Source organism: Anser anser (assembly GCF_964211835.1).
Source record: "Anser anser genome assembly, chromosome: 3".
NCBI classification, from domain to species: Eukaryota; Metazoa; Chordata; class Aves; order Anseriformes; family Anatidae; genus Anser; species Anser anser.
The window spans coordinates 83,180,587-83,203,512 of record NC_139722.1 but is presented as its reverse complement, the minus strand read 5'-3'; the positions used below and the strand labels follow the sequence as shown (position 1 = coordinate 83,203,512).

Genomic DNA, 22,926 nt, shown 5'->3' with positions numbered 1-22,926 from the left:
TATAGGGGAAATTTCATTACATTGAATCAGATTATCAAGTCAGGTCAACTAATTAACCAATAGTTTTATACCTGCTTTTAGATTAAAAACTCCTACTTTATGTAATATCACAGTTCATTCCTGACATGCTAGAGTGTGGTTATGGTTCATCTTAAAAGTTCCATGGAGTTACAACTCCTAAATAATCAGTTATTGCAGATAAAAATGCAAAATTAATTCACAGACTTTATCCCATGATAAAAGCTTGTGCAGCTTTCCAGTGCATCATTGAGTGAATTGCGTTAATAACTAATAGAAACCTCCAGGAAGGGAATTATTAGACAGATCAGTACTCAATGGAACTCATACATATTTGCAGAAAGTAGCCGAGCTTGTAGGTTAAGAAACTAGTATGCCAAGAAACTGAACTTAATGTAGGTAAAAATTCATAGAGGTAGAGCCAGACACAGGGGGCAGACCATGCCAGGAAGGAGACATCTTTCAAAGAAGTAAGTAGTAGTATTGTCAGGTGATATGGTGAACTTGATAGATGAGCAGTCTAATCCAACATCGCAGACCATGATTTCCCTTCAAAATTATATTGCAGGGGAAAAATTCATCCTCATTTGTTTGACTTTTATTTCAGAGCACAAAGAATAAAATAGCTATTCTTCTTTTTGTCAAGACCATTCTGATATATTGCATTTGGGCAAATGTTCAAAACCAACTTGCATATCCCTTTGAACATAAAATTAATTGGTAAGGAAAATAGATATTAAATTGTGTAATTCCACTGAGTTACAATACAACAGATGACTTAACAACTCATTGATATGACAGAATAAATTCATTTACCATTTACTGCAGATGTAGCATCCCTTCACGGTTATATTTCTTATGGTAGTCTTGAAGTCAGTTTGATTTTACTGAGTTGTTCACTTAAGATAAACAATACAATAAATGTAAATATTAAATATCCTTTGACTATAATGTTAGGCAGAGCCATTTGCTGTTTAATATTTTATTATCTATTTATGGTACACTATCAGGGTATGCCTGTGGTATTTTGAGGAGCGGTGTAAGCTTGCTGAACCAGCTCTGCCTCTGCTGAATTCGAGCCACAGTAGGGTGGCCCTAAGAGACACTTACGTGGTTTCATGGCTTTTGTCTGGCTTAGCTAAAGCTCAAATCTGCCTGAAATACACCATGACAACATAACCTATGCTATCCTTTCCACACTGTAGAGCTAACTCTTGTGGGACAGTCATTATACCTCATTAAAAGAACTTGCTAAAAAACTGAAACTGCATGCTTGCAACAGGAGGGTGAGGAAAATGACAGTGGAAATCCAAACACCTTCTAAGCAGTGATATGTAGTCCCATGTAGTATACCTGACCAATGGTCCTTATAAACAGTAAACGCAGTCTCAGCAAATGTATAGCTGAGTTCATGGAAAAGCTGTTTCCTGCCTGTATGCAATCTGCCTCTTATTTCCTTACCTGAGCTTTAAAGAAGCTTTTTACCATCTGTGACAGAGCTACTGCAGTGTGCACATTCGTCTTTGTAGCATAAGGTGCCCTCACTTGTGGTGGCCATCTTGAAGTTCTGGGAGTGACCAACAGCAAAGCCCTCAGCAGTCGTCTCTTAGCAGCCAAACCCAATCTCACTCAAAAATGGCCTTTGAATTTGTGGATTATTCTGTGAAACAACTTGGCTGGCTGGCAGTGCAGGTGTGCAAGCATAAGGGCTTCCTGTGGTTTAAGATTTGACAGACTCCAGTTGGTTCCCCTAGTTATTTGACAGTGATGTGGCAACACTAAGTGGTTGCTGATGAACAGGTTTGCAGTGATCATGCCTCTGTTTTCTGTTTTTGTTTTTTGTTTTTATCTTTTCCTCAGGGGAAATCGCTCACATCAAAGAGGTTAACCAGTCTAGTGCAGTCCTACTAAAAGGATCACCTTGTAGCATGGAAGCAGACTCAAATCATTATACATACTTTGTAGCTCACTGATTGCCTGAATCAGAGGACAGTAGAACAAGATGTTGCATGAGCAAGGACCTGACTTGTTTTCTTTTGTGTATACTAAGGCATTACAGACTCCGAGGGACTCTCTAGCCTTTCGATGCCTCCATTTCGAAAACTGTCTGCTCACTTCCTCCTTCATATCCAGCTGGATCTGTGTCTTTTTATTTTCTGCAAGCTCAAGTACAGTGAAAAAAAAGCTTCTGCTAGGCACAGTTTATTAAAAAAAAAAAAATACGTCAATCAAAAACTGGAAGAAATGTAAAAAATGCATATATTAATAAATATACATATGGCATCACATTTATTGCACAATGAATTAGCACAGAAGGTTTCATTTCACTGATGTATTCACATTGAGAAAGAAAGCCTGTGTCTTTGTCTGTTGTCTGTATATTCTCTGTTAATGTTTCTTGCATTTATTTTTATACCATATTTAAAAAAGAACACCTTTTACTCCAGATGTATTAAAGTTGATCCTTTCTCTGTAAATTTGTGTATGTTTATATTGTTGTTTTATCTTTCATTAAAAGATGCAGAATCTCTTTCCTTTGGGAAGTTTGAGATTTTAATATTGAATCTGAAGATTAGTCAAGAGCAAAATCATTCCTAAAAGTTACCTACCTTGTGCTTTCCAAAAAGTGACATGAAATGGCATTTTCTTTCTCTCAGTGACACCTAACCAAACACAGTTTATTGATAATCATTTACTCTTTATTTTCTTTTTATCAAGCTAGCAGCAGTGAGACCTTTCCAGCTTGCTCATCATCACATAAGCAAACCTTTCTTTAAGCTAGACCAGGTCTGTAAGAGCGCAGCCTGTACAGTGTGCTCAGTGATTCAGTTGCTGCCCAAGAGCAGATGAAGTGAAGTGCATTTTCTTAGGAATGACCTTGAACAAATCTAGCTGAAACCATGAGTGTGTATTTGCTAAATAAGACGCTGTTTCTTTCTCCTTGCTGTCATGTGTCAATGCAACATTTTAAGCTGAAAAGGCAGTGGTTTGGGAGTGCTGAGAATAGAGTGCAAACCTTGGGTAGTAAATGTAGGAACTTGCAATTTTAAGTCAGGGGCTCAGTTTGCTGCTCAAGTGTGCTGTTGTATGTCTAATACTGAGGTTACTCACAAAGACCTACTCATAGGTTTACAAGAGTGTGTAGCTGTTGTCCTTGAGACAACAGATGTGGGGCCTTCTGAAGCTAAATTGAGCTGGAACCAGAAAACCTGTGCTTGGCAGAAGAAAAGCAGCACTTCTGACTGATACAGATGACGTAAAGATAGTGGCAGAATCTCTGAGCACAAAAGTATGGTGTGAGCTAAGTCAAATTGCAAGTACCCCCACGGCATTGTAGGATGCATAGGACAAACATGCTGAAAGAGCCTTCTTAGCAGCGCATAGGAAAAACTCAGGACAGCCAGAGCTGGTACCATCTGTGGTACTGACTTTCGTGTGACATTGGAAAAGAGGAACCTTGTTTTAAAGGGACTACCAAACCTAAAAATACCCCCCACCCCCATTCCATACACAAAGTGGGATAGTCATAGACACAATCAGGCAATAAATTTGAATACATTGGTGCTCGAGTCATCTCAGTTAACACCAGCTGCCTATCTGTGTTGCTGCCACTGGGAACAGGGCTGCTGAGCTGCTGTAACCCTGACTGCAGCATCTCTAGAGGGATGGTCTGAACAAACCCAGAACCAAACACATTGTACATCACCGTGAATGGCTGCTCCCTTGGTTTTTGTTCAGCTGAATTTTCTGGGGAGGAGGGATTTTTTTTGTTCTTTGTTTGCGCATGCTGCTATGTTTCTGGTTTCTAACTAGGATAATAATCGCTGCATTAAGGTGTCACAGTTTCTGTCAGCATGATTCTTCTGAGCTGAATTTTATCACAGAACACTGGAAATGCCTATGAGAGCTTGATTTTATTAAGAGCTCCATCTAGGTCAAGTCAAAATATTCACAGTCTAGGGAGGCCAGATGAATTCTAATAAGTAGCCACACTGAACCCCAGATCTTAAACTCTGAGATTTAATTTTCCTTTACCACAGCAATGTGAGCTCTGAGGCAAGAACGTGGGTCCAAGAAATCCACAGAAATTTGAGCTCTGTTTCACTTCTCAGTGCCAAATGGAGATATTTATTTCCAAACTCCTGCTGCCACCAATTGCATCAGCTGGTATATTGCTGCTTTTCCTTAGGATTTAACTAATTAGATACCAGCAGCTGCTTTGAAGAATCATTGCCTTCAAATAAGGAATGTTTCAAATTCATGTGTTTAGATAATCATTGAACTTTACTCTAAGGAAATTACCTTTTCTTTTTTTTTTTTTCTTTTTAAATCACTTTGCAACACTGACTAGCCAATAAAAATATCTGAAGTATTTGTATTCCTGAACCCATTTTGTACTCATTCTAGTTCTTCTTTTGTTTCAATACATACAAAGCCTGTATTGAATGGCTGTCTTTTCCTGTGTTTGTGCAGGATGTAACACAATGTCTGTAAAGTAAAAATGCGTATTACAGTAAGAATTTCAAAGTAGGCAGGGAGTAGTATTAAGATTTAATTTGAACCTTGTTTCAAGTGATGCAATGCCACAGTTACCCAGGAGTGAATTTGGCCCAAACAGACCAAAAAAACCTGCTGTAGAGCCAGTTGATTTTTAAAGGGCTTGTCTGCGATCTCTTCATCCCTCCCCTGATCACTGTCATCTGTCAGTGTTGCCACACCGGGAATGGAAGCTCCAAGTAGGCACAAATGTCTCCCCAGAGAAAAGATAGATATTTATAGATGTTTGTTTCCAAATGTATATGAAAAGCCACTTCCACAAATTAAGATTAACTCAGGTTATGGCATATTTATTCTTACTGTGGCAACCACCTAGCCGTTGAAGTACACACTAGGCAGTGCTGTATCTGTTAGGAATTTCAGTGAGGTCATATATCTGCTGAGGAAAAAAACAGGACCAAGCAAGGTTTCTTTCCTCCTGGGGAAGAGCCATCAGTCAGCACCTCCTGGTGCTTCCCAGGAAGCTGGAAACACCCTTCACTGGCGAATATTTATTTTAATACGCTTTAAAGGAACCACTCAACCTGAGAAGAGCTGAACGTTCACCAGATCTTCTGTAAGGTACGATTAAAAACTGTCCACCAACCCTACAACATCAAAAAAAAAGGAAGGGAAAAGGCTTTAAGTACCGAAGAGAGAAAGAGCAAAATGCTGAGCTGAAAGAGCAGTGGAGACTGGCCAGAAATTAATGAGCTGAAGGTGAAGACAGAAGAAAGAAATAAGAATTAATTGCATTGACCAGAATGGAACCGGCAAGGGAGGAGAACTCAGGCGCCGAGCAATTTGGCGCAGGAGAGGCAGCGTGCTGCTGGTGGGATGCCAGTGCTGGGCAGAGCTGGAATCAAAGCGCAGAGAAGCAGTCCGACCAGACCATCTGCGGCTGCCCCTTTAAAGCCCGACAAGGACTTTTTTTTTTTTTTTTCCTGAAAGAAAGCTCTTAATACCAAATATAGAGAATTTCTTTTTTCAAATTGCACCCCTAATGTCATTTGAAATAATAAATTCCCAGTAGTCCGCCAAGAAATAACAAATGGGAGCAAAAAAACTAGTTCCAGAAAATGAGATCTACAGGAATGTGTTTAGGATGTTTATTTATTAAAAATATGGAAGAAAGCCAAAGCAGACAACTAAAGTGAGAGAAGACTGTTTTCCTTAAGTAACAGTTGGGAATCACCAGCGATTTTTTTGTGTGTCTTCCATTTGTTTATCTTTATGTCAATTGATTAGCAGCAGCAGTTTGAATTTAGATTTTTAAATTACCATATTTTAATTTCCTTTCTAGCTAAAGATGTCATGCACAGAACCAACACCACTGAACTTTTTGACTTAAGTGTATAAAACGTAGAAATTTTGCTAAAAGAAAATTAATAGCTATAGGTACCTGTATAAAATAAGATTTTAATCCCAAGATATTCCAACAAATTACCAACAATTTATTTGTACCTATTCTGTGTCCATAATTCATTTAAGCACGTTGCTAAGTAGTTCTGAATAATACATTATGCTGAAGGAACCCCAGTATCAAAGACATGGAAGCAGAGGATAATCTGAGGCCAGGCTCCTTGTGGTTGTGCTGTTCTGGACTGTGGAGTCCTCAAGCGAGGTTTGTACAAATAAATGGGTTTTGTTTGTACAGACATTGGCTTGAGGACTGCAGAGTCTCCCCAGACACTCATTATCTCTGCTACTGCAAATTTTTTTTTCCCCTAATATCTAAACTAAATCTTCTTTGCTTCAATTTATCCCTTTAGCCCTTATCAGGCTGCTACATTAACTGTAATAAAATGTCCCCTCCATTTTTGCTCAAATATGTAAATAGCCATTGCAATGTTACAGTGCCCTTTGGTTTCCTTCCTGTTTTTTTCTGAAGTGCGGGTTGATTCTGCTGCTCTCCTCCAGCTTTTGCAGAGGACGGAGCCTGGAGCAGGATTTTTTTTTGTTCCTGCCCGGGCTTGACTGCTACAATTGCAGTGCAGGCTGTACTTCTGTCTGTAGGCACAATGGCAAGGCTTGCCCTTTTTGTAGTAGAGGGTCACTGCTGAATCATGTCCTGTGTATGAGGCACTGTGATGCCCAGCTCCTTTGCAATAAAACATAGGTGGTTTTTCCCCTTAGTGTGTATCCCTGGATCAGTGAGGTGTCTTTAGCTGTCTAGCATTGACTAGCATCCAGTTTTTCAGACTGTTCTTCTCTTTTACCAAGGTCATTTTTCTTTTTTTAAATCCTAACCTCTGAAGTACTTGCAGATCATTTTCCTTCTGGTATCTCTATGTATGGGTAGGCGTGAGGAATCTGCTGTCCTGATTCTGTAACACTGATGCATGAATGATAGTGATTATCCTCATCACTATTTGCCATAAGGGATCTGTATGTGCAAATTGTTAAGAGAAATTGCCATGACAATAAACTCTGAGAACCTGCACAAATTCTAGATGATAACCCTTATTTACAAGGGTGGACATGGATAGTAAATATCAAACAATATTAAGACACAATTGTAAATGTTACCTTGTTAGTGGCATTTGCACAATTTTTATTGTACTTTTTCTTCTCTCCCAAAATATATTCTGACGCATTCACCTTCATTGTCTCTCTTTTTTTTTTTTTTGATTTAACTAGATTTTGAAACTTCTCAGTAGATTCATCATAGATGTCACCTTTCAAAACAAATGCTATTTACCACCCTTGCTATTAACCTTGTGGCGGCTGCTTCTTCTGTGTCACAGAAATGAAGCTTTTCATTATTCATATAACTCTCCTATCCACTTCTTTATTCCTTTCTGCCTTTCCTTTTTGAAAGATGCACGGCAAGGGCATTTTTAATGTAACTTTTCCACCTTTTTGCTGAATGCATAACCTGAAATCTATGACCTTTTTTTTGAGTTCATCTCTTTTTATGAGCTGTTCTTTATATGGCTTATCTGTTCTTTTAGAGTCTCTTTCTTCTCTTCTCCTCCACGGCAGTAACACCTTTTTAGGATTCACAGTCTTTTATGGTTCTTTTCCTTTGTTCCTCTGATCCTCACTCCATTGATCCCTCCTGCATGTTCCTACAGTGACCACAAATACTCTTTGCATTTCCCTCCTCTGTTCTGTCTTTCTTGGACTTTAAAGAAATCACAGTAAAAAAAAAAAAAAAAGGAGAGAGAGAGAAAAAACATTAAGAAAAGGCTGGTCAGCAATTAGGGACAGGGCTGATGCAGAACATGCCTCTGACCATGACCTGATCTCCTGGAACCTTCCCTGGTGCCTTCCTTTCCTTCTCCTGCCCTGCTCCCACCAGATCTCCATGCTTCCTCCAGCCACTGCTGCCCCAAACTCCCTGCTTTAGGGGATGGCTGTTAGTGGTGGCACTGTCCCTGTTAAAAATGCCCTCCAGGTCTCTCCATAAAGGCAGGCTCCTGCCCCTTGCTGGGACCCCCATGACTTGTCTGGCTGCTTGCACAGGAGCATGAACCTGCCAAAACAGGAATGGAGATCTGGACCAGCTGGCCTTTTCTTCCTTCTTCCCCATGTAAACTTAGCTAACGTTGGGAAACAGCCCATAAATGACATGTATGATTGAGGCAGGGGAGGCGTAGGGGCTGGCAGGCTGCTGGTGTTGGGGGAGAAGGGCCTGGGGTGATGTCCTGGGGAGGAGGTGTCTGTGTCTGGTGGGGAGGCCTTGCTGCTGACCTTACAGGAGGTAGGAGAGAGATGGGTAATCCTTAGCGTAGGTGCACTGGTTAGGTCTGGACAAAAGGAAGCTTGGTTGGTTACTCATGTGTTGGGCAGGATGGGGAGCAGGTGCTGAGGTCACTCGCTGCAGGCATTGTGATCTAGAATAAACTGGGAGCTCGAATGTCCCTCAGGACAACAGAGGGGTGGGGGGCCCAGAGGGTGGCACAGAGCATCCCGGCCTCTTGTCAAAGTGTCTGCGGGAGGTAGGAATGAGGGTTGAAGCCCAAGACTAGAAAATATTTCTAAGTCCTGATACATACTGGTCTAGGAGGTAGCTCCAGTGAAACTAATGAACAGGGGTATGGAAGCTCATGTTGTAGCTGAAATCACAGGTAGTTTTCTGAGGGAGTGGGCATAAGTGTCAAATTTCATCAATGGATAGCCTTTCTAAAAATGTTCTGGTGTTTTAAAAGGATACACTAGCAGCAAGTTAGACATATAATGCTTACTTAATGATGGAATCGTTTTCCAGAAATTCCATTTTAGGGAACAGCTAAATTTGTAATTGTGAGGTCAGTTTGGGTTGCTTCTTTACTTCTTCTTCCATCCTACCTGAATTACTTCATGAACCTTGCTGGGACTTTGGCTAAATCTCTTGTCTTGCTTTCCTTCTCAGTTGTTTTCCTCATCCTTTTTTGTCTCTGTTCCAAACCCCAGACGTGGGACAGTAACTGCAGCTACTGGTGCATTTGTGTGCAGAAGGATTTTAATTTGTATATTTATTTTCTTCCTCTAATGGGAACAGAATATCAGACTTTCATTTTGTTCCAAAGGGCTTCTTCCCAATGCAATTCCTGTCATAGAAACCCATGTGATCTATTTTTTCTGTGTTCTTGTGTATTTTTGACATTCAGACATTTTATTGGAGGAAAAAAAGAAAAAAAAAAAAGAAAAGAAAAAGAAAAAGAGAAAAAGAAAAAGAGAAAAAGAAAAAGAAAAAGAAAAAGAAAAAGAAAAAAGAAAAAGAAAAAGAAAAAGAAAAAGAAAAAGAAAAAGAAAAAGAAAAAGAAAAAGAAAAAGAAAAAGAAAAAGAAAAAGAAAAAGAAAAAGAAAAAGAAAAAGAAAAAGAAAAAGAAAAAGAAGAAAAAAAGAAAAAGAAAAAGAACCTGAAAGTTCTGCTTTTTAGATATTTCTTCTGGTTACTCCAACTCCATCGCCATGTTAAAACTGCACTTTGGGATTCCCATCTGCAAGGAGAGCTGAGCATCTGCTGATCTTCCAGTGTCTCTGTTGGCATCTCCCACTGCTTCTTCCTGCCCCAAACTTCCAACACACTTCCACTGAAATAGAGATGTGACACCTGCGAGACTGACTTCAAGGAGTAATTACCCTTTGCTTAGTAGGTACATTGCTGCTTGCGATCTAGATGTCAGTTGTGTCACCTCTTTGGTACAATCAGGTGGTTTTTGTTTGTTTGTTTGTTTGTTTTTTGTTGTTTGTTTGTTTTGCTTTTCCTTTCAAAAGCTATTTTGGACAACAACTCTTCCCACTCCCCTCACCCCAGACCACACCCCATGCTGGGAGTGCACGTATGTCTCTAGGAAGCTTTTGAAGGCAGTGTCATTCCAGCAATGGCACAGACAGGGCAGAGTGCCTTTGATCACTTTGTCTTTTTTATGAACACTAGAAAAGAAAAACCCAAGGTTTGAAGACCAGAAGACCTGGAGGAAAAAAAAGAGGGAGAGTGAGGAGGGAGTGATAGAGCATAAAAATAACGTCTGGGATAGTGAGTCCAAGGCCCATCACCAGCCCCACATGGTGGCCACCAGCTTCTGTATGCTGAGAGCACCTGTGTGTGGCAGCAGACCTCCTGCTCCACATGTCACCAGCAAAGCATCAAGCATAAGCAGAAGAGGAGAGGGAGGCCGCAGGACACGTATGTGCATGGTGGCACTGCCTGGCACGGAGCTCAGCACTGGGAAGCAGAAAGCTGAGGGCAGGCCTTGAGAGGATGGGAGGAGCTTGGTCTATGTACCCTTCAAACCACACTCAGCCTGCAGCTTTCATTTTTCATCTAAAGAAAGTTTGCACTGTGTAGAAGCAAAGAAGAAAGGAGAAAAACCTTTACGCACCCAACGTGGCGAAGACTTTTAACGTTGCCCTTAGATGTCACATCCTTTTCCAGGCCCTGAAAGCTCCTGTGCCTGGGTGGAGCTCACTACTCCTCATTACTGAGGCCCCACAGTCTGGTGGCTGCTGTTGTGTTCTTGCTAAGCCAGAGAAAAGCTGTCTGCAGTAGTCAGCATCCAACCTTAATATAATGCAGAAAGGGTTCCTTTTAACAGCTCTCTCTCCTGGATACTGTAATGCTCTGTTTATTGGTACTGACATTGTAGCACCGCCACTGCCAGCGTATCAGAACCGATCTGCTATGATACGGCCAAAATTTTAATTCCGCTAAGGAAAAAAACTGTAATCTGAATGGCACTACTTACTTTGACTTGTGTAATGTTTCAAAATACAAATTATGTAAGTTTATTGGATGAGACATTTTTGGTATTCAGTATAATCCGTCGTTTCAGAAATCTAAATAGAGCATAAAATCAAAAACAAAGGAAGCAAGATAAGTCAAAACAATTTTATTTACCGTAGCAAAGCAAATAGTTTGCTGTTGTAAAAGGTGATGGTATTTATGTTGTGTTTGGGGGTGGGAGGTGGAGGGGGCTTGGTTTGCTTTTTGTCTGGTTGACCGATTTTAGTTGTTTGTTTTATCCCCGGTTGTTCTGCAGTGACCGTCTCCCCCTTCTCTCTATTTGAACTTATTTTCTGTTCAGAGAACCGGTACTGGCGGAGAAGCCAAGATTTTTCCTAAACCCTCGGCTGTGGTGCTAAGAACAGCCGCCAGCTTCGCTTCCAGCGTTGGCACCCGGCGCACCCGCCGAGCCAGGCGTCGCTGGGTGCCCCCAGCACCGGGGGCCCTCAGCCCCGGGTGCCCCCACGCTGCGGCCCTCGCAGCCTGCCGTGGGCAGCTCGTGGGACGCGAGTGACACCTGGTGGGGGCGCGCAGCAGCTGCCGTCGGCAGCCCCACAGCGGGGGGCTCCGCGACCCCGCTGCGCTACCCGGGCGGCGGCGCGGGAGGGGGCGTGGGGCAGGAGCAGGGGGAAAGACGAGGGCTAGATCCTGTCCCTTCCCCGTGGGAAAGGCATATCAGCGTTGTCCGGCTCAGCTTTCTTCCTGCCGGAAAAGCAGGGCATGGGGGAGAAGGAGAAATGTTCATCTGTGGGGCTCGCCGCACCCCACCCTCCGTGCCTCGCTGAGAAGGAGGAGATGCCCCGCATCTAACAGCTGTGCTGGAACCTCCCTGCCTTCCACCTGCGCGGCCGAACGACACGTGTGTGTGCCGATATGATGCGCACGAATACACGGGTTTCATGTGCGCTGATTTGAGGCTCCTTTGCCCTCTCTCCAGACCCATGTGTTGGGATTGCTGAGAGACCAGCTCTGTGTACTTCAGCAATTTCCGTCTAATGTTTTCTTGCATGTCCAATTCCAGCTTTACCTCACTGTGTGAGGCCAACTGGCAGGCCAGGGCTGTACACCCCAAAGTCTTCAGACACTGAACCACTTTTGGGAAGCTTTTCTGTGGAAAATCATGTAAGTGGGCAGATACATTTCAGCTTTGAAACTTGAGGGATGAAAGGAATGTTTTTGTTCCATCACAGACATTGGTAATAGACAGCCAATCTTCATTACATAATGTTTAATGAAGAATATATTAGGTACTTATATGTAATATATTTTATGTCTGGACTGGATGCTCTGTAAAGCAATTGTCCTGGCTTCAAGGGATGGAGAGAGAGTTTGTCTTTGGTTGGATATATAGCACTCCCCTTTGGGATGGTGTCATTTGGTAATCTCTGCCACATGTTCTTATGAGTAGGATGTTTTTGTTTCCTTACTGTGTCTCCCCCCAAGTCCTGCCGGGTAATATTTCAGATGGTCACGGTCAGAAAAAGCGTGTGACAACTTCCAGATGTTCAAATAATCAAAGTGGCCTGCAGATCTAAGAGAACACACCAACAGACAAATGAAGGATAACTTGAAGGGCCGCGGTCTAAGTGGGGGGTCACGTTCCGAGGCGGCGCAGCAGGCTGAAGGATAACCTTTGAATATCTGGAGGCTTCGCCAAAGTCTGCATCACTTGCTGAAAACAAGACGGCCTGATGATGTGGCTGGGCAGGAGCTGCAAGCCGACTACATGGGCTCCAGTTGCGGTTTCCCAGATCTTGCAGCAGCGCTGGCTTAGCGCTGGCTTCCCGGGGAGCGGAGAGGGCCATGGCTGCGCCGGCTGCTGGTTCCTGCCTGCAGGGTGTGGTGGGCCCTGGGGAGCAGGACCATGCCCAGCTGCTGGCCACCCCAGCAGCGTACCTGGTCTGCCTCCACCAGAGGTTGGCAGGCCCCGGGGGGCGGCTGCACTCACCTCTTGAGCAGGTGGCCTGCCTGCCACTAGCATGGCCCTAGCTGGGCAGTGCCAGCGCTTGTGTAGGCGCCAGTAGTGAGTGCACAGCTGGGCTTCGGGAGCTGCCCAGCAGATGTATTCCCAGCTGGTTGTTACTGGTCCATCCTCCTGGCTTTATAGAAATGGACATGGCAATTGAAAAAAATGAAAAAGGTGGGGCATGATATTCCTCTGTGGTAATGTAGACACATTCTTCAGGAAACAAAAAAAAAAAAAAAGCTGCTTATATTAACCACTGTCAGCCCAACACTTGTGGAGGTGAACGAGTGAGGTGGCATGGTGCAGCACACATGGAGCAACACTCCCAGGCAGGGCAGTCTTGTCCCTGGTCTCAGCAGAGATAACACTCCCACCCCATGGCATCCTACAGCAAGACTGCTGGTGCCTTTGCGTACGCAAGCATTTCGTGTGGCAGCACCTCCGCTGTGGACGGCACATCCTTTGAAACAGATGTACTCTACATCTGCCTGCTGTGTGTAAAACCCACAGAGCACCACTGGAAAACTGGTTTTCAAAGCGACGTGGAGCACTGGTAGGGGGCAAGCATCATTATTATTATTATTACTACTAATTACTGCTACTACTATTGATATTACTACTACTAGTGGATATGGTTCAGAGATGGGAGGTCAGGTTGATGGTTGGATTTGATGATCTTGAAGGTCTTTTCCAAACTAGATGATTTGATGATTCTACTGCTACTACTGCTACTACCAGTAATTTGTGTGGAAATATTGCTGGCTGAAAACCTGTCAGCTGCTGATGGAGAAAAGGAAGATCCGATCACTTCCAAGGAACAGCTGGATTTTTGAAAGTTGCTGTGACTCCTGCAGGCCATTTAGTGATGGAGCTGATGTTTTTGATGCATTACTGTTTGGGAGATTGCTACCAAATATTCTTTCCCCTTGGCATCAAGACTTTATATAACTTTTTATGCAACCCTACATAGTATTTTTACTACTTGGAAACTAACAATGTAGGATGCTAGAAAACTGAGATCCATGCTAGGAAAAGAAACAATTTTGTGACAGTTTGTCTAACAGCAAAGGTGTCTTTCATCAGACAGGCTCTCCTTATTGCACTCTCCAAGAACTTGGAGAATTTCTGGCAAGATTATTATTTGGTTTCATTCTAAGAATTACTGTGTACCTACATAGAGGGCAAAAGAGCAATATCTCGCTCACCTGGCGCATTGGACAATGTTGTCTGTGTGCATGGATGGGAAGCCTGAACCTGAGAACTACGTTGGTAGTGGTGTAGTGGCTTTAGAGGAGGCTCTCCATGGCAGAGGTAAACAGCCTGGAAAGCATCCGTGGACCCAAAAGTGAGGAGGTGTTGCAGTTCACAAGGACACCAGTACCTGGATATGCTGCAAGAAGGTGTTGGCTGTGAAAAATTGGATCTGGGCAGTACAATGGAAATCTATTGAGATGAGTGATCTCCATCCTAATTCATGTCTGTAAGACAAGGATAAATAGGTCTTTTTATGTTGTACAGCATGAAAATTTTTGGAGGCCTATGTTCTTCTACTAGTTGGAGCATCAACAGCATGTGTCTCCACAATTTATAATGTGGTTGTCAAGACTACCAGCTCTTTTCACACATCCAGAGAAAAAGTTGCAATTACCTAAGTATGGCAAAATAGAAATGGAAACCATTCCCTGCACTGGAAGCTGACTCGGGAAGGACAGATCATCTATGGGGAGACAGGATAAAGAAAATGTACTGACTCAGAAACCAGAAAACTATGGGAGAAAAAAACAATCAGCATTTGTCAGACATCTACCTACCTCTCTGCTATCTGCCTATATGTGTTTTTATTTAGCAAAACGAGGCCTTCCAATTTATTTATTTATTTATTTTTAGGAATTAAAAATCAAAGAAGATCCAAGGTTACTCTGCCATTGTGACAAACACCAAAATTCATTAAGCACAAATGCATAGGCATGCTCCTTGTAAGCTGGTTGTTCCACTTGCATGCTTGATGTGTTTCAGACCACATGTCTGGTCTCCATTCAAGGCTCCATAGTTTAGAAAGAATTGCAGTTCATTCTTCAGAAGATGTGTCAGCCACTGTTATGGATTAAGAAAACAAAATATGCCTTCCACATTTACTCTCCCAGCAAGGGATGATTTTTGGAGGATTTGCTAGTCACATAATTCCAGTCACATTTCTTAACATGTCTGGATTTCTTTGTGGTTAAACTTAGACTCTGTCCTTCTTGGATTTTGCAAGGCTTGCTGGGGGTGCATTTACCTGTGCAGTGTTTACCATTTAATTGTCATAATTAATACTTACCCTTTGCACTCAGTGTATTCTACTAAAATCATTTTGTCAGGTTAAAAATTGCAAATTAAAATATTCTCACAGTGGGAGGACCCTATATAGAATTTTTGCAATAAAAATTCTCCAATTATTTCCAATTTGATTGGAATTTACAATGAAAGATAAACCTTTTCTGTTAGTAATACCTAGATGTGGTCCGCCTGAAGCTTCAGATATGAATAATCTCTCTCTGAGTTTTGCAGCTATTTTAATTTCCCGGCCTACCCTGTGGCTCGAGTAACCACAAAAAAAACAAACAAACAAACAAACAAAACAAGCAAACAAAAAAACCTACATCTCTGTCCAGTATTGTCACATCTTCTAATTTGCTTTTCCAGTTTTCTTTCAATTTCATTATTTATTCGCAGCTTTAGCTCCATTTTTCCTCTTTTCCTTGGGAGCTTGGAAAGTTCTCTCTTCTTCCCTTTCTCTGCCTCCTCTTCTTATTCAGAGTCTCTAGTCTCTTTCCCATATTTTAATAACAATCGTTCTGATCTGCTTACTTCAGATCTCAGCCAAATCCTGGTAAAGTCAATGGAAAGGTTTTCCCTGGAATTTTAGACGTGTTTCCTCTGACTCCTTCTGTTGCATTTTTTCTTTCCTCTTTATTCTTATTGCTGCCTGGCTGGCTGATTTAAAAAAATATTTTCAGTACAACTTGTCCTCAGTTACTAAACTGGTAAATAATGGATAAATATAGTTTTGACTGAGAACAGCTTTCTGGCAAAGATGGAGTACAGAACTAAAGAAGAATTTTTCTCACCTTGAGTCATGAGATCTGGTTGGTTAGATTAAAACCATTTACTTAACTTGCCTGTACAGCACACAAAAATCATAGATACCCTTGTACTGATACTTTGTGCTGCCCACGCTACACTAGCTACAGCACCTGGGTAGTGATTTTATCCTGTGAAACAGAAATAGCCTGGGTTTATTTCTTTCTTTCTATCAAAAGTAGCACAAATCACATTTATATATTTAACCAAAAGCAGCTCAGGTTTATTTTTCCCAGTGGTTCTTTTTTTTTTATTTTTTATTTTTTTTTTATTCTCCATCTGGAAAGGAAGTGTTGTTCTGTTGTAAGCTTCAATCTTCAACACATAACAATCATATTATGAATTCCTCAGTGTCCTAAGGCTGGCTACCTACCTCTGTAACTCAGTCCTGCTCTGACAGTACTGTCTTCGTATCAAAATGTACTTACTCAGCCCACAAAAGGGTTGTTGCTATGTTTGTTGGGGTGAAACTTTGCATATTGCCTAAAAAGCATACAGAAGACTTTTATAAATGCATTCTATGCATCTATTCACACAGAGGGACTAGTAGTAAAAGTATGATAGTGTCCTCAAAATACATAGCAAAAGTCTAACGTGCAACAGTAATATGAATGTCATTGTATTTTGAATTTTTACTGTAATAAATTATAGCAATAGTTCATACAACCCAGCTATTATCTCAGATTGTCTCTCTGCAGAATCACAAAAACAATCTGAGTCATCCTGACTTGATTCATGTTCAGTTCCTGTTTTGGAAGGCTTCTCTCACCATCATACGGGCTGGTAACATTATTTTTGTCTGAAAGCTTAGATTCTGTACAACAGCTCCACAGTCTATGGTGGATTCTGCAGCATGAATCATGGAAAATATGCATCCCTGGTTATTTGTAGATGGTTATTTTTGCAGAAATTAATCTAGAAGAAGAGCCATGGGATTTTTTATTTTTTCCTATGTGATACATGTGGCTTTTTGGCAGACTGATGGGAATTGTTTGATGGACACTTATCAAACATATCAAAAAATGTTCAGCATTTGAAAAAGGGAAAAGAGAGAGTTGACACATAGAGTCAAGACTGAGTATGAACCAGTTTTAGAAAGAAAGAAAATGAATTTGCCTTCATGAGTAAAGCCAAGCACCAGAGGGTTGTTTCCCTTGTTCTCCCAGGGTCATCTGCATACTCTGACACTAAATTCTAATGAAACTTTTATTTATCTTTGTTGTGGCTTTAATTTTACCTATGTATAATCTATTATTTCAATTAGTACATTAAGGATATATTTCAATTAGTACATGGAGCTGATTAATTAATAAATGACTTCAGCACCCTCTGCTGAAAAACATGACAGAAATAGAAAAAGTGATTTCTGCTTGCCAAGAATTCCTTTCATCACTTGAGAGACATCTCTGAGGTGAAAATTCAGCACAGTAACTCTGGATAATACTTTAGACATGAAGTGCATAATAATGTGTGGCTTCAGGGAAATGAAGCTACACAGAATAATGATGTTACAAGCTAACGTTTCTGCAGTGGAACAGTCCAGCAGGGAGCAGCTTTGTTTCTGGTAGTATTCTGCAAAAATATGGTGCTAGTTTTATTAGTAGTAACAGTAGTAGTATTAAGTCTGGCAAGAGAATAAAACCATCACTAAAAACATTGGCATATGTTACAAAGATTAGGGTTATCATATGTAATGAGGATTAAAAGATCTCTAGAAGAGAAAATCTGAAGTGCTTGATCATTTGATGGCAGACAAATGAAAACCAGTCATTTTTACTGCAGGAAAAGATGAGATCAGGCACAGAGAGACACAGAGTACAGGCTGTGCTTGCTGGTGGGACCACTCCCCACCAGGGACCAGAGAGATTAACAGGACACGTAGACTTATGTCCAGATCATTGTCTGGACATGAATTCCAAGTGTAAAACTGGTCCCAAAATGCTGTGATTCCTGGGAATACATATTTTTGACTTGTTTCATCAATATGTGTGTTGAGCTCTGAAGCATGCTGTTTGCTTCAGGCACTCCTACAATCTGCCTGAAAAGTGAAGAAGGTGCAGGCAACAGCTCTGAGAGCAACTAAAAGACTGGAAAATACCTTCTAGTAGAAACTTCAGGAACCCAGTCCTCTAAGCTTAACAAAAAAAAAAAAAAAAAAAGAGGGTTAAAGGGTTATTGATCGCAGGTGGTAAGTACTTCAGGACTAATGCTCTTCCAATCTAGCAAATAAAGATATAAAAAGATCTGAAAAGATCTGATGGCCAGGGCTGGACAAATTCACAGGAAGAAATGGCCACACATTTCATCAGTGAAATACTCAGTTATTGGCATGGATTGCAATGGGCTATTGTGGCTTTTCTAACATCAGTAATTTTTAAATCGAGAATAGATGTTGTTGGTTTGTTGTTTTTTTTTTAAATATAAAAGATGTACTCAAGTTTAAACTGGATCTAGTTCAAGGATGTTGTGTCTGAAATGGTGTGGTTAGGTGACCACATGGCGACTTCTGGTTTTATAATCTGAAAATCTTTACTCTGACAAATAAGGCTCGAGGAGCTTTTACTGTGGTTGGGACTTTGCATTCACTGATGCTCATGTTTACAGGGGTCAGCGCTCACCTTTGATCCTTCTTCTGATCCAGCTTAGCATTGACTGGTAACTGCTGCAGGGCTGCACTAGGCAGACCTCTCCTGCCTAGGTCAAGGATGCTCCTTTTTCACTTATTTCTCTCCTCCCAGGCTGGAACCCCACATTCATTTTTCCGAGGAGCCAGGAGCCACCTTGAACCGGGGAACTTCTGTAGCGCTTTGAGAGTAACCATTCATAAAGACTTTACAGCTTTGAACTACAGCACGCACAAAGAACACTTTTTTTCTAGTGACTACAAAATGCTTCAATAAGCTCTGCTCAAGTGAAACCTCTATTAGCACTGAGCAGTAGTGAAGCTTTTTATGTTAGCCACTAAGGATTTGACTAGTAGATAATTGTGATTATGCGTTCTCCTCAGAACAACCTGCACTATATCAGAAGAAAATCAAGCTTCAATCAAGCTGCTCAGAGATTACGAAATACTCAGATGTAGAATGCCCAGCTTCCCTGTTTTAGCCATAGGGGTACAATGCAAATTACTGCTAAGCAGGCAATAGTCTCAGGATTTATTGCAGCGAATGAACGTAGAAATACTGAAAGTTCACAGAAAAGCCTGCTCTTGTGAACTTTCAGCCAGCATTTACAGACTAAGAAGCCATAGGTTATTCATATAATAAATGGATGCATATCTGTCCAAATATTTAATAAAGATAATATATGAGAAGCATGAAACAAGTCATTTTCCTCTGCAGTAAAAATATGTTTCTTCTATTGGATACAGGACAGTGGAAATAGCAGTTTAAACTTTTGAAGCTTTGACATTTGGAAAATGGTATTGTGACAAGAATTATACCAAAAATACAGGTCTTAGAATGGGAATTGTCAGTTCAAATGAGACTAAATTTTTATGAATTAAGGACTTAACTGTCCTTAACTAATATGTAAACCATTTAAATAAGAAGTTTGTACCAAAAGGTAAATTGAACCATACAATAAGATCCAGCAAAATCTATTTTTTAATAAATAGTCTTTGTCCCCAGGAAGACCTGGGGAGATTGTCTTGATGTTAACAACTACAGTGAAAGGTGGTTTGGGAACGCTGGGAACTGACATAATGTATGAGTTAGGGATAAGAACAAAAGCTACAACTCCATTTCCACAAGCACAGCTTTACGTGTAAAGCCATCAGCTCCTGTCAGTGGGTGCCCTGATAAGTGACTGCCCTGTAACAGTTATTTGAGATGAGGAGCCCTTTTCACTGGGGGTCTGACTGGTCTGTGAAAGGGAAGAGAATGCAAACTGGGAGTACTGTGGTGAGTAAATGAACTACTGATATCTTTCTTTTCCAAATCAGTCATTAGAGTGTTGTCTTTGCAAACTTTCTTGCAGTCCTCACAAAACAAGGAAATATTTCTGAGGATACGCAGGGGCAACTCACATCTTGAAGTCTGTGCAAATTACGCTATTGATTTTAAAAGGTCAGATCAGCTGTTTCTGGTTGCTTTCACTGTTGGAGTATGCCTGGTCTGAAAAGGTGAATGGTTATTCGGCCCACAGTTTCCATATAACCTGCAATGGCTTGCTCCCCTTGTGTGCTCTCTCTCTCTCTCCCCTAAAGTACCAAGAAAGGAAACATGAATGTTCCCAAATAAATAACATGAAGTACATGGTTTTATTTCCTGGATAGTCCCAATAGACTTGAACATGACCTCCAGCTCCAGGCCTACATTTACAGGCATGCTGTGAGCACAAATGTGTCCAGTCTGATGAGATGAAAATATTATTTCCTCCCCATCCAGTCATGCCAGTTGCAACTGAAATACATTGAAGAGGTTTTCTATCTTTAGATAGTATATCTCCACATATTTGCATATCCAATCTTTTTAGTTATTGCCAATTCACTTCCATATTGCATCATGCTAAATACTTACTCTAACTGTTGATATTTGAACTCAACAACAACAGATGGAAGGGAAGTAAGGAAAAGGGAGAGACTTTAAAATAGGTTCTGTGTGTATTAGTAGCAATTATAAGGTTGGCTCCCGGATTCTGGGTCTGCTGAATCTTTGGCAGCACACTCTCAGTCTCAAAACTGAAGTGGTGGTTACACGTCAACCCTGGAGTTGCCGATGCAGTTCCGAGGATTGGAATCCGTTCTCTCCCAGTGATACTAACTGCATCTGCAGCAAGAGGTCTGCCATTCTGTAAGCACAAATCTGCTCATTTAACTTGCTTAATTCTTTCCACACAAGCACAGACATGCACACCCAAAACAATACTTTTTAACTCTAGCTCTTTCATCCTGAAATGATGCAAAGGTGCACATGCTTCTTGCTGTCAAAGGACTCCTGAAGGCTTGCATTTTGGGAAGAGGTAAGTGATGGAGGAGATGGACCTGCAAAGGTGAGAAGAAGCATTCTTCCAAGCTAGAAGTTACAGCACATCTCTGGTCAAAATCCAAAGTACCAGCTTCATTTATTGGAAAAAAAAAAAAAAAAAGGCGTCTCTTGTGACAATGATTGCTGCTTTACTACTGCTGTCAATATCAGGCAAGGAGATGCCACAGGCAGCTGCAAGCTGCAGATTTTATTCTGTAGGGCTGTTAGAATAGCAAAAGACTAAGCAGCTGATGGAAAACAAGTCTGTCAACAGTTTGGTGTGACAGGCAATCCATTCCCATGCTGTCATGTGCTACAGATATCTTCTTTACATTCCTACGCAGATTTTCAAACAACGAAAGGAAGTGGTCAATCCTTTCAAATTTGATAGAACGATGCTGATGTTGAGTTTTGCGGCTGCAGTCATGTGTCAAGAGATTATTTGTGCTGGCATAGTGAGTTCAACACAAGTGTACGTACTTGATACTTGAATATCAAAAACGTCACTAAAAGAGAGGCTAGTAAACTGTTATTTTCTCTAAGCACCAGTTCTCTTTAGATGTAATCATAGTAACAGTGGTCACATTTGTGCTAACACTGGCCAGCAAGGGCTGAAATCTTGGCCCTGTTGAAAACCTTCATAAAGTTTTGACTGAAAAGAGAAAATGGGTTTTCACGTAAAAGTAAAAAGACAGATGGAAAAATAAAGTTTAGTGTAATGGTAAATTTTTGTGCTTTTCAACATTCTAGGTGTTAATGCCCTTAAGTTTATAGAAGTTCGTCTGTGCTAAAATGAAACAAAACAAAAAAGAGTTCACTCCTCTAGCTTCATTTCTATCTGTTTCTTCAAAACAGTAAACCCGGCAGGAATATGTTTCAATGCAAGTGTTGCCAAATTCACTGCCAGCTAGGTATCAGGATGATGATGCCAACTAGGTGTCAGGATGATGATATACCAATTGAATTCCTACAGGTGATTCAGGGATTTTGTTCACATTCTGAAAAGCATGATGCTGAAGTTCCAGTCTACAGCCCCAGACAATCATTAGAGAAAATTTGTCCTTCAGACAGAAAGCTTGGTCTGTCTGATTTGCTAGATCAGCAGGTCTGACCTAGCAAATGCCTGCTGTAATCAAAGGAAGCCATTCCATTGATGTTAATCAACTTTGGAAGCCAGCTCTGTAAAAAAAATACCTGTAACACCAACTATCTAAGCCATGAAAAACACATAAAATGCATCAGGTCCTTGATCTGTGAGCCACATGAGATTTCTGAGTAAATATTTCTAAAACTTCACTCAATCATAAAGAAATAAAATTAACTGAATTCAGAAGCATTCTTCATCATTTTGGTGAACATAGGAATCACTGTTAGCTCACTGTAAAAAGATTCAAAAATGCTGCCAGATAGTATATGTTAAATGGGATTATTTTGATATAGGGTCTTTCCTTATTTGCATTTAGAAATAGCTTTTATTTATTCATGATGGTTTCTTTGTAGCTGCTTATAGATGCATTGAAAAAGATGATAAAAGTCAGAAGCAGCAGAAACAGCAGATGGCAGCATCAGGCTGCCTTATCTGGGCTATTAAAGCAAACGGAAAAAAAATATGAACCTAGCTGAACAAAAGTTTCTTAGAGTTTGTTTGATTTCAGATCTCCTTCCTTTCTCCTCTTATTTTGGATTGATTTTTTTTTTCCTTTGTCTATTTTTTTTCCCCCCAGTATTGTAAAAAGCATAGCAGAGGAAGAAATTTGCTGTCAGGTCATCCTGTATTGATTTAGTAGAAGATAGTAAGACCTGATGTGACCTGCTGAAAAGATGACATGAGGTTATGGCCTAGCCTACCGGCGCTTCACGTCGTATTAAACACTCCACAGGGGCAACATCTGGAGGGTTAAACAACTGCTGGGTAATGCAATTTTAAATACCACTTCATCAAAGTAATAGACTCCACAGGACCCTCTTGGGATCTGTAAACTGATGTGTTCCAGGCTTTGTGTGCTGCAGCCCTTTTGTGTAACACATTAAGAAGAGTCTGATAGCTCTGACTATTGCATAGGGATATAACTGAGGTTTGCAAATTCATCTACAGCACACCA

The 22,926-nt window shown here is 41.0% G+C and overlaps 1 protein-coding gene across 10 annotated transcripts in view; it reads left to right on the top strand.

Moving 5' to 3' along the window:
* Positions 1 to 19,183, top strand: part of RGS7 (regulator of G protein signaling 7) — a 277,417-nt gene extending 258,234 nt beyond the window's left edge. For 4 of the 10 annotated variants that reach the window (XM_083830285.1, XM_083830286.1, XM_083830288.1 and 1 more), the window contains one exon: positions 1,879 to 2,546. Coding sequence is in view for 7 of the 10 variants with exons in the window: in XM_083830286.1 (XP_083686412.1) it covers positions 1,879 to 1,929 (51 nt within the window). In the remaining 3 variants the exon portion in view is untranslated. Of the gene's footprint in view, positions 1 to 1,878; positions 2,547 to 18,595 lie in introns of those variants that run through there. The other 6 variants (XM_083830281.1, XM_083830282.1, XM_083830283.1 and 3 more) reach the window with 3 other exon arrangements.
* Positions 19,184 to 22,926: the final 3,743 nt, after the last annotated feature.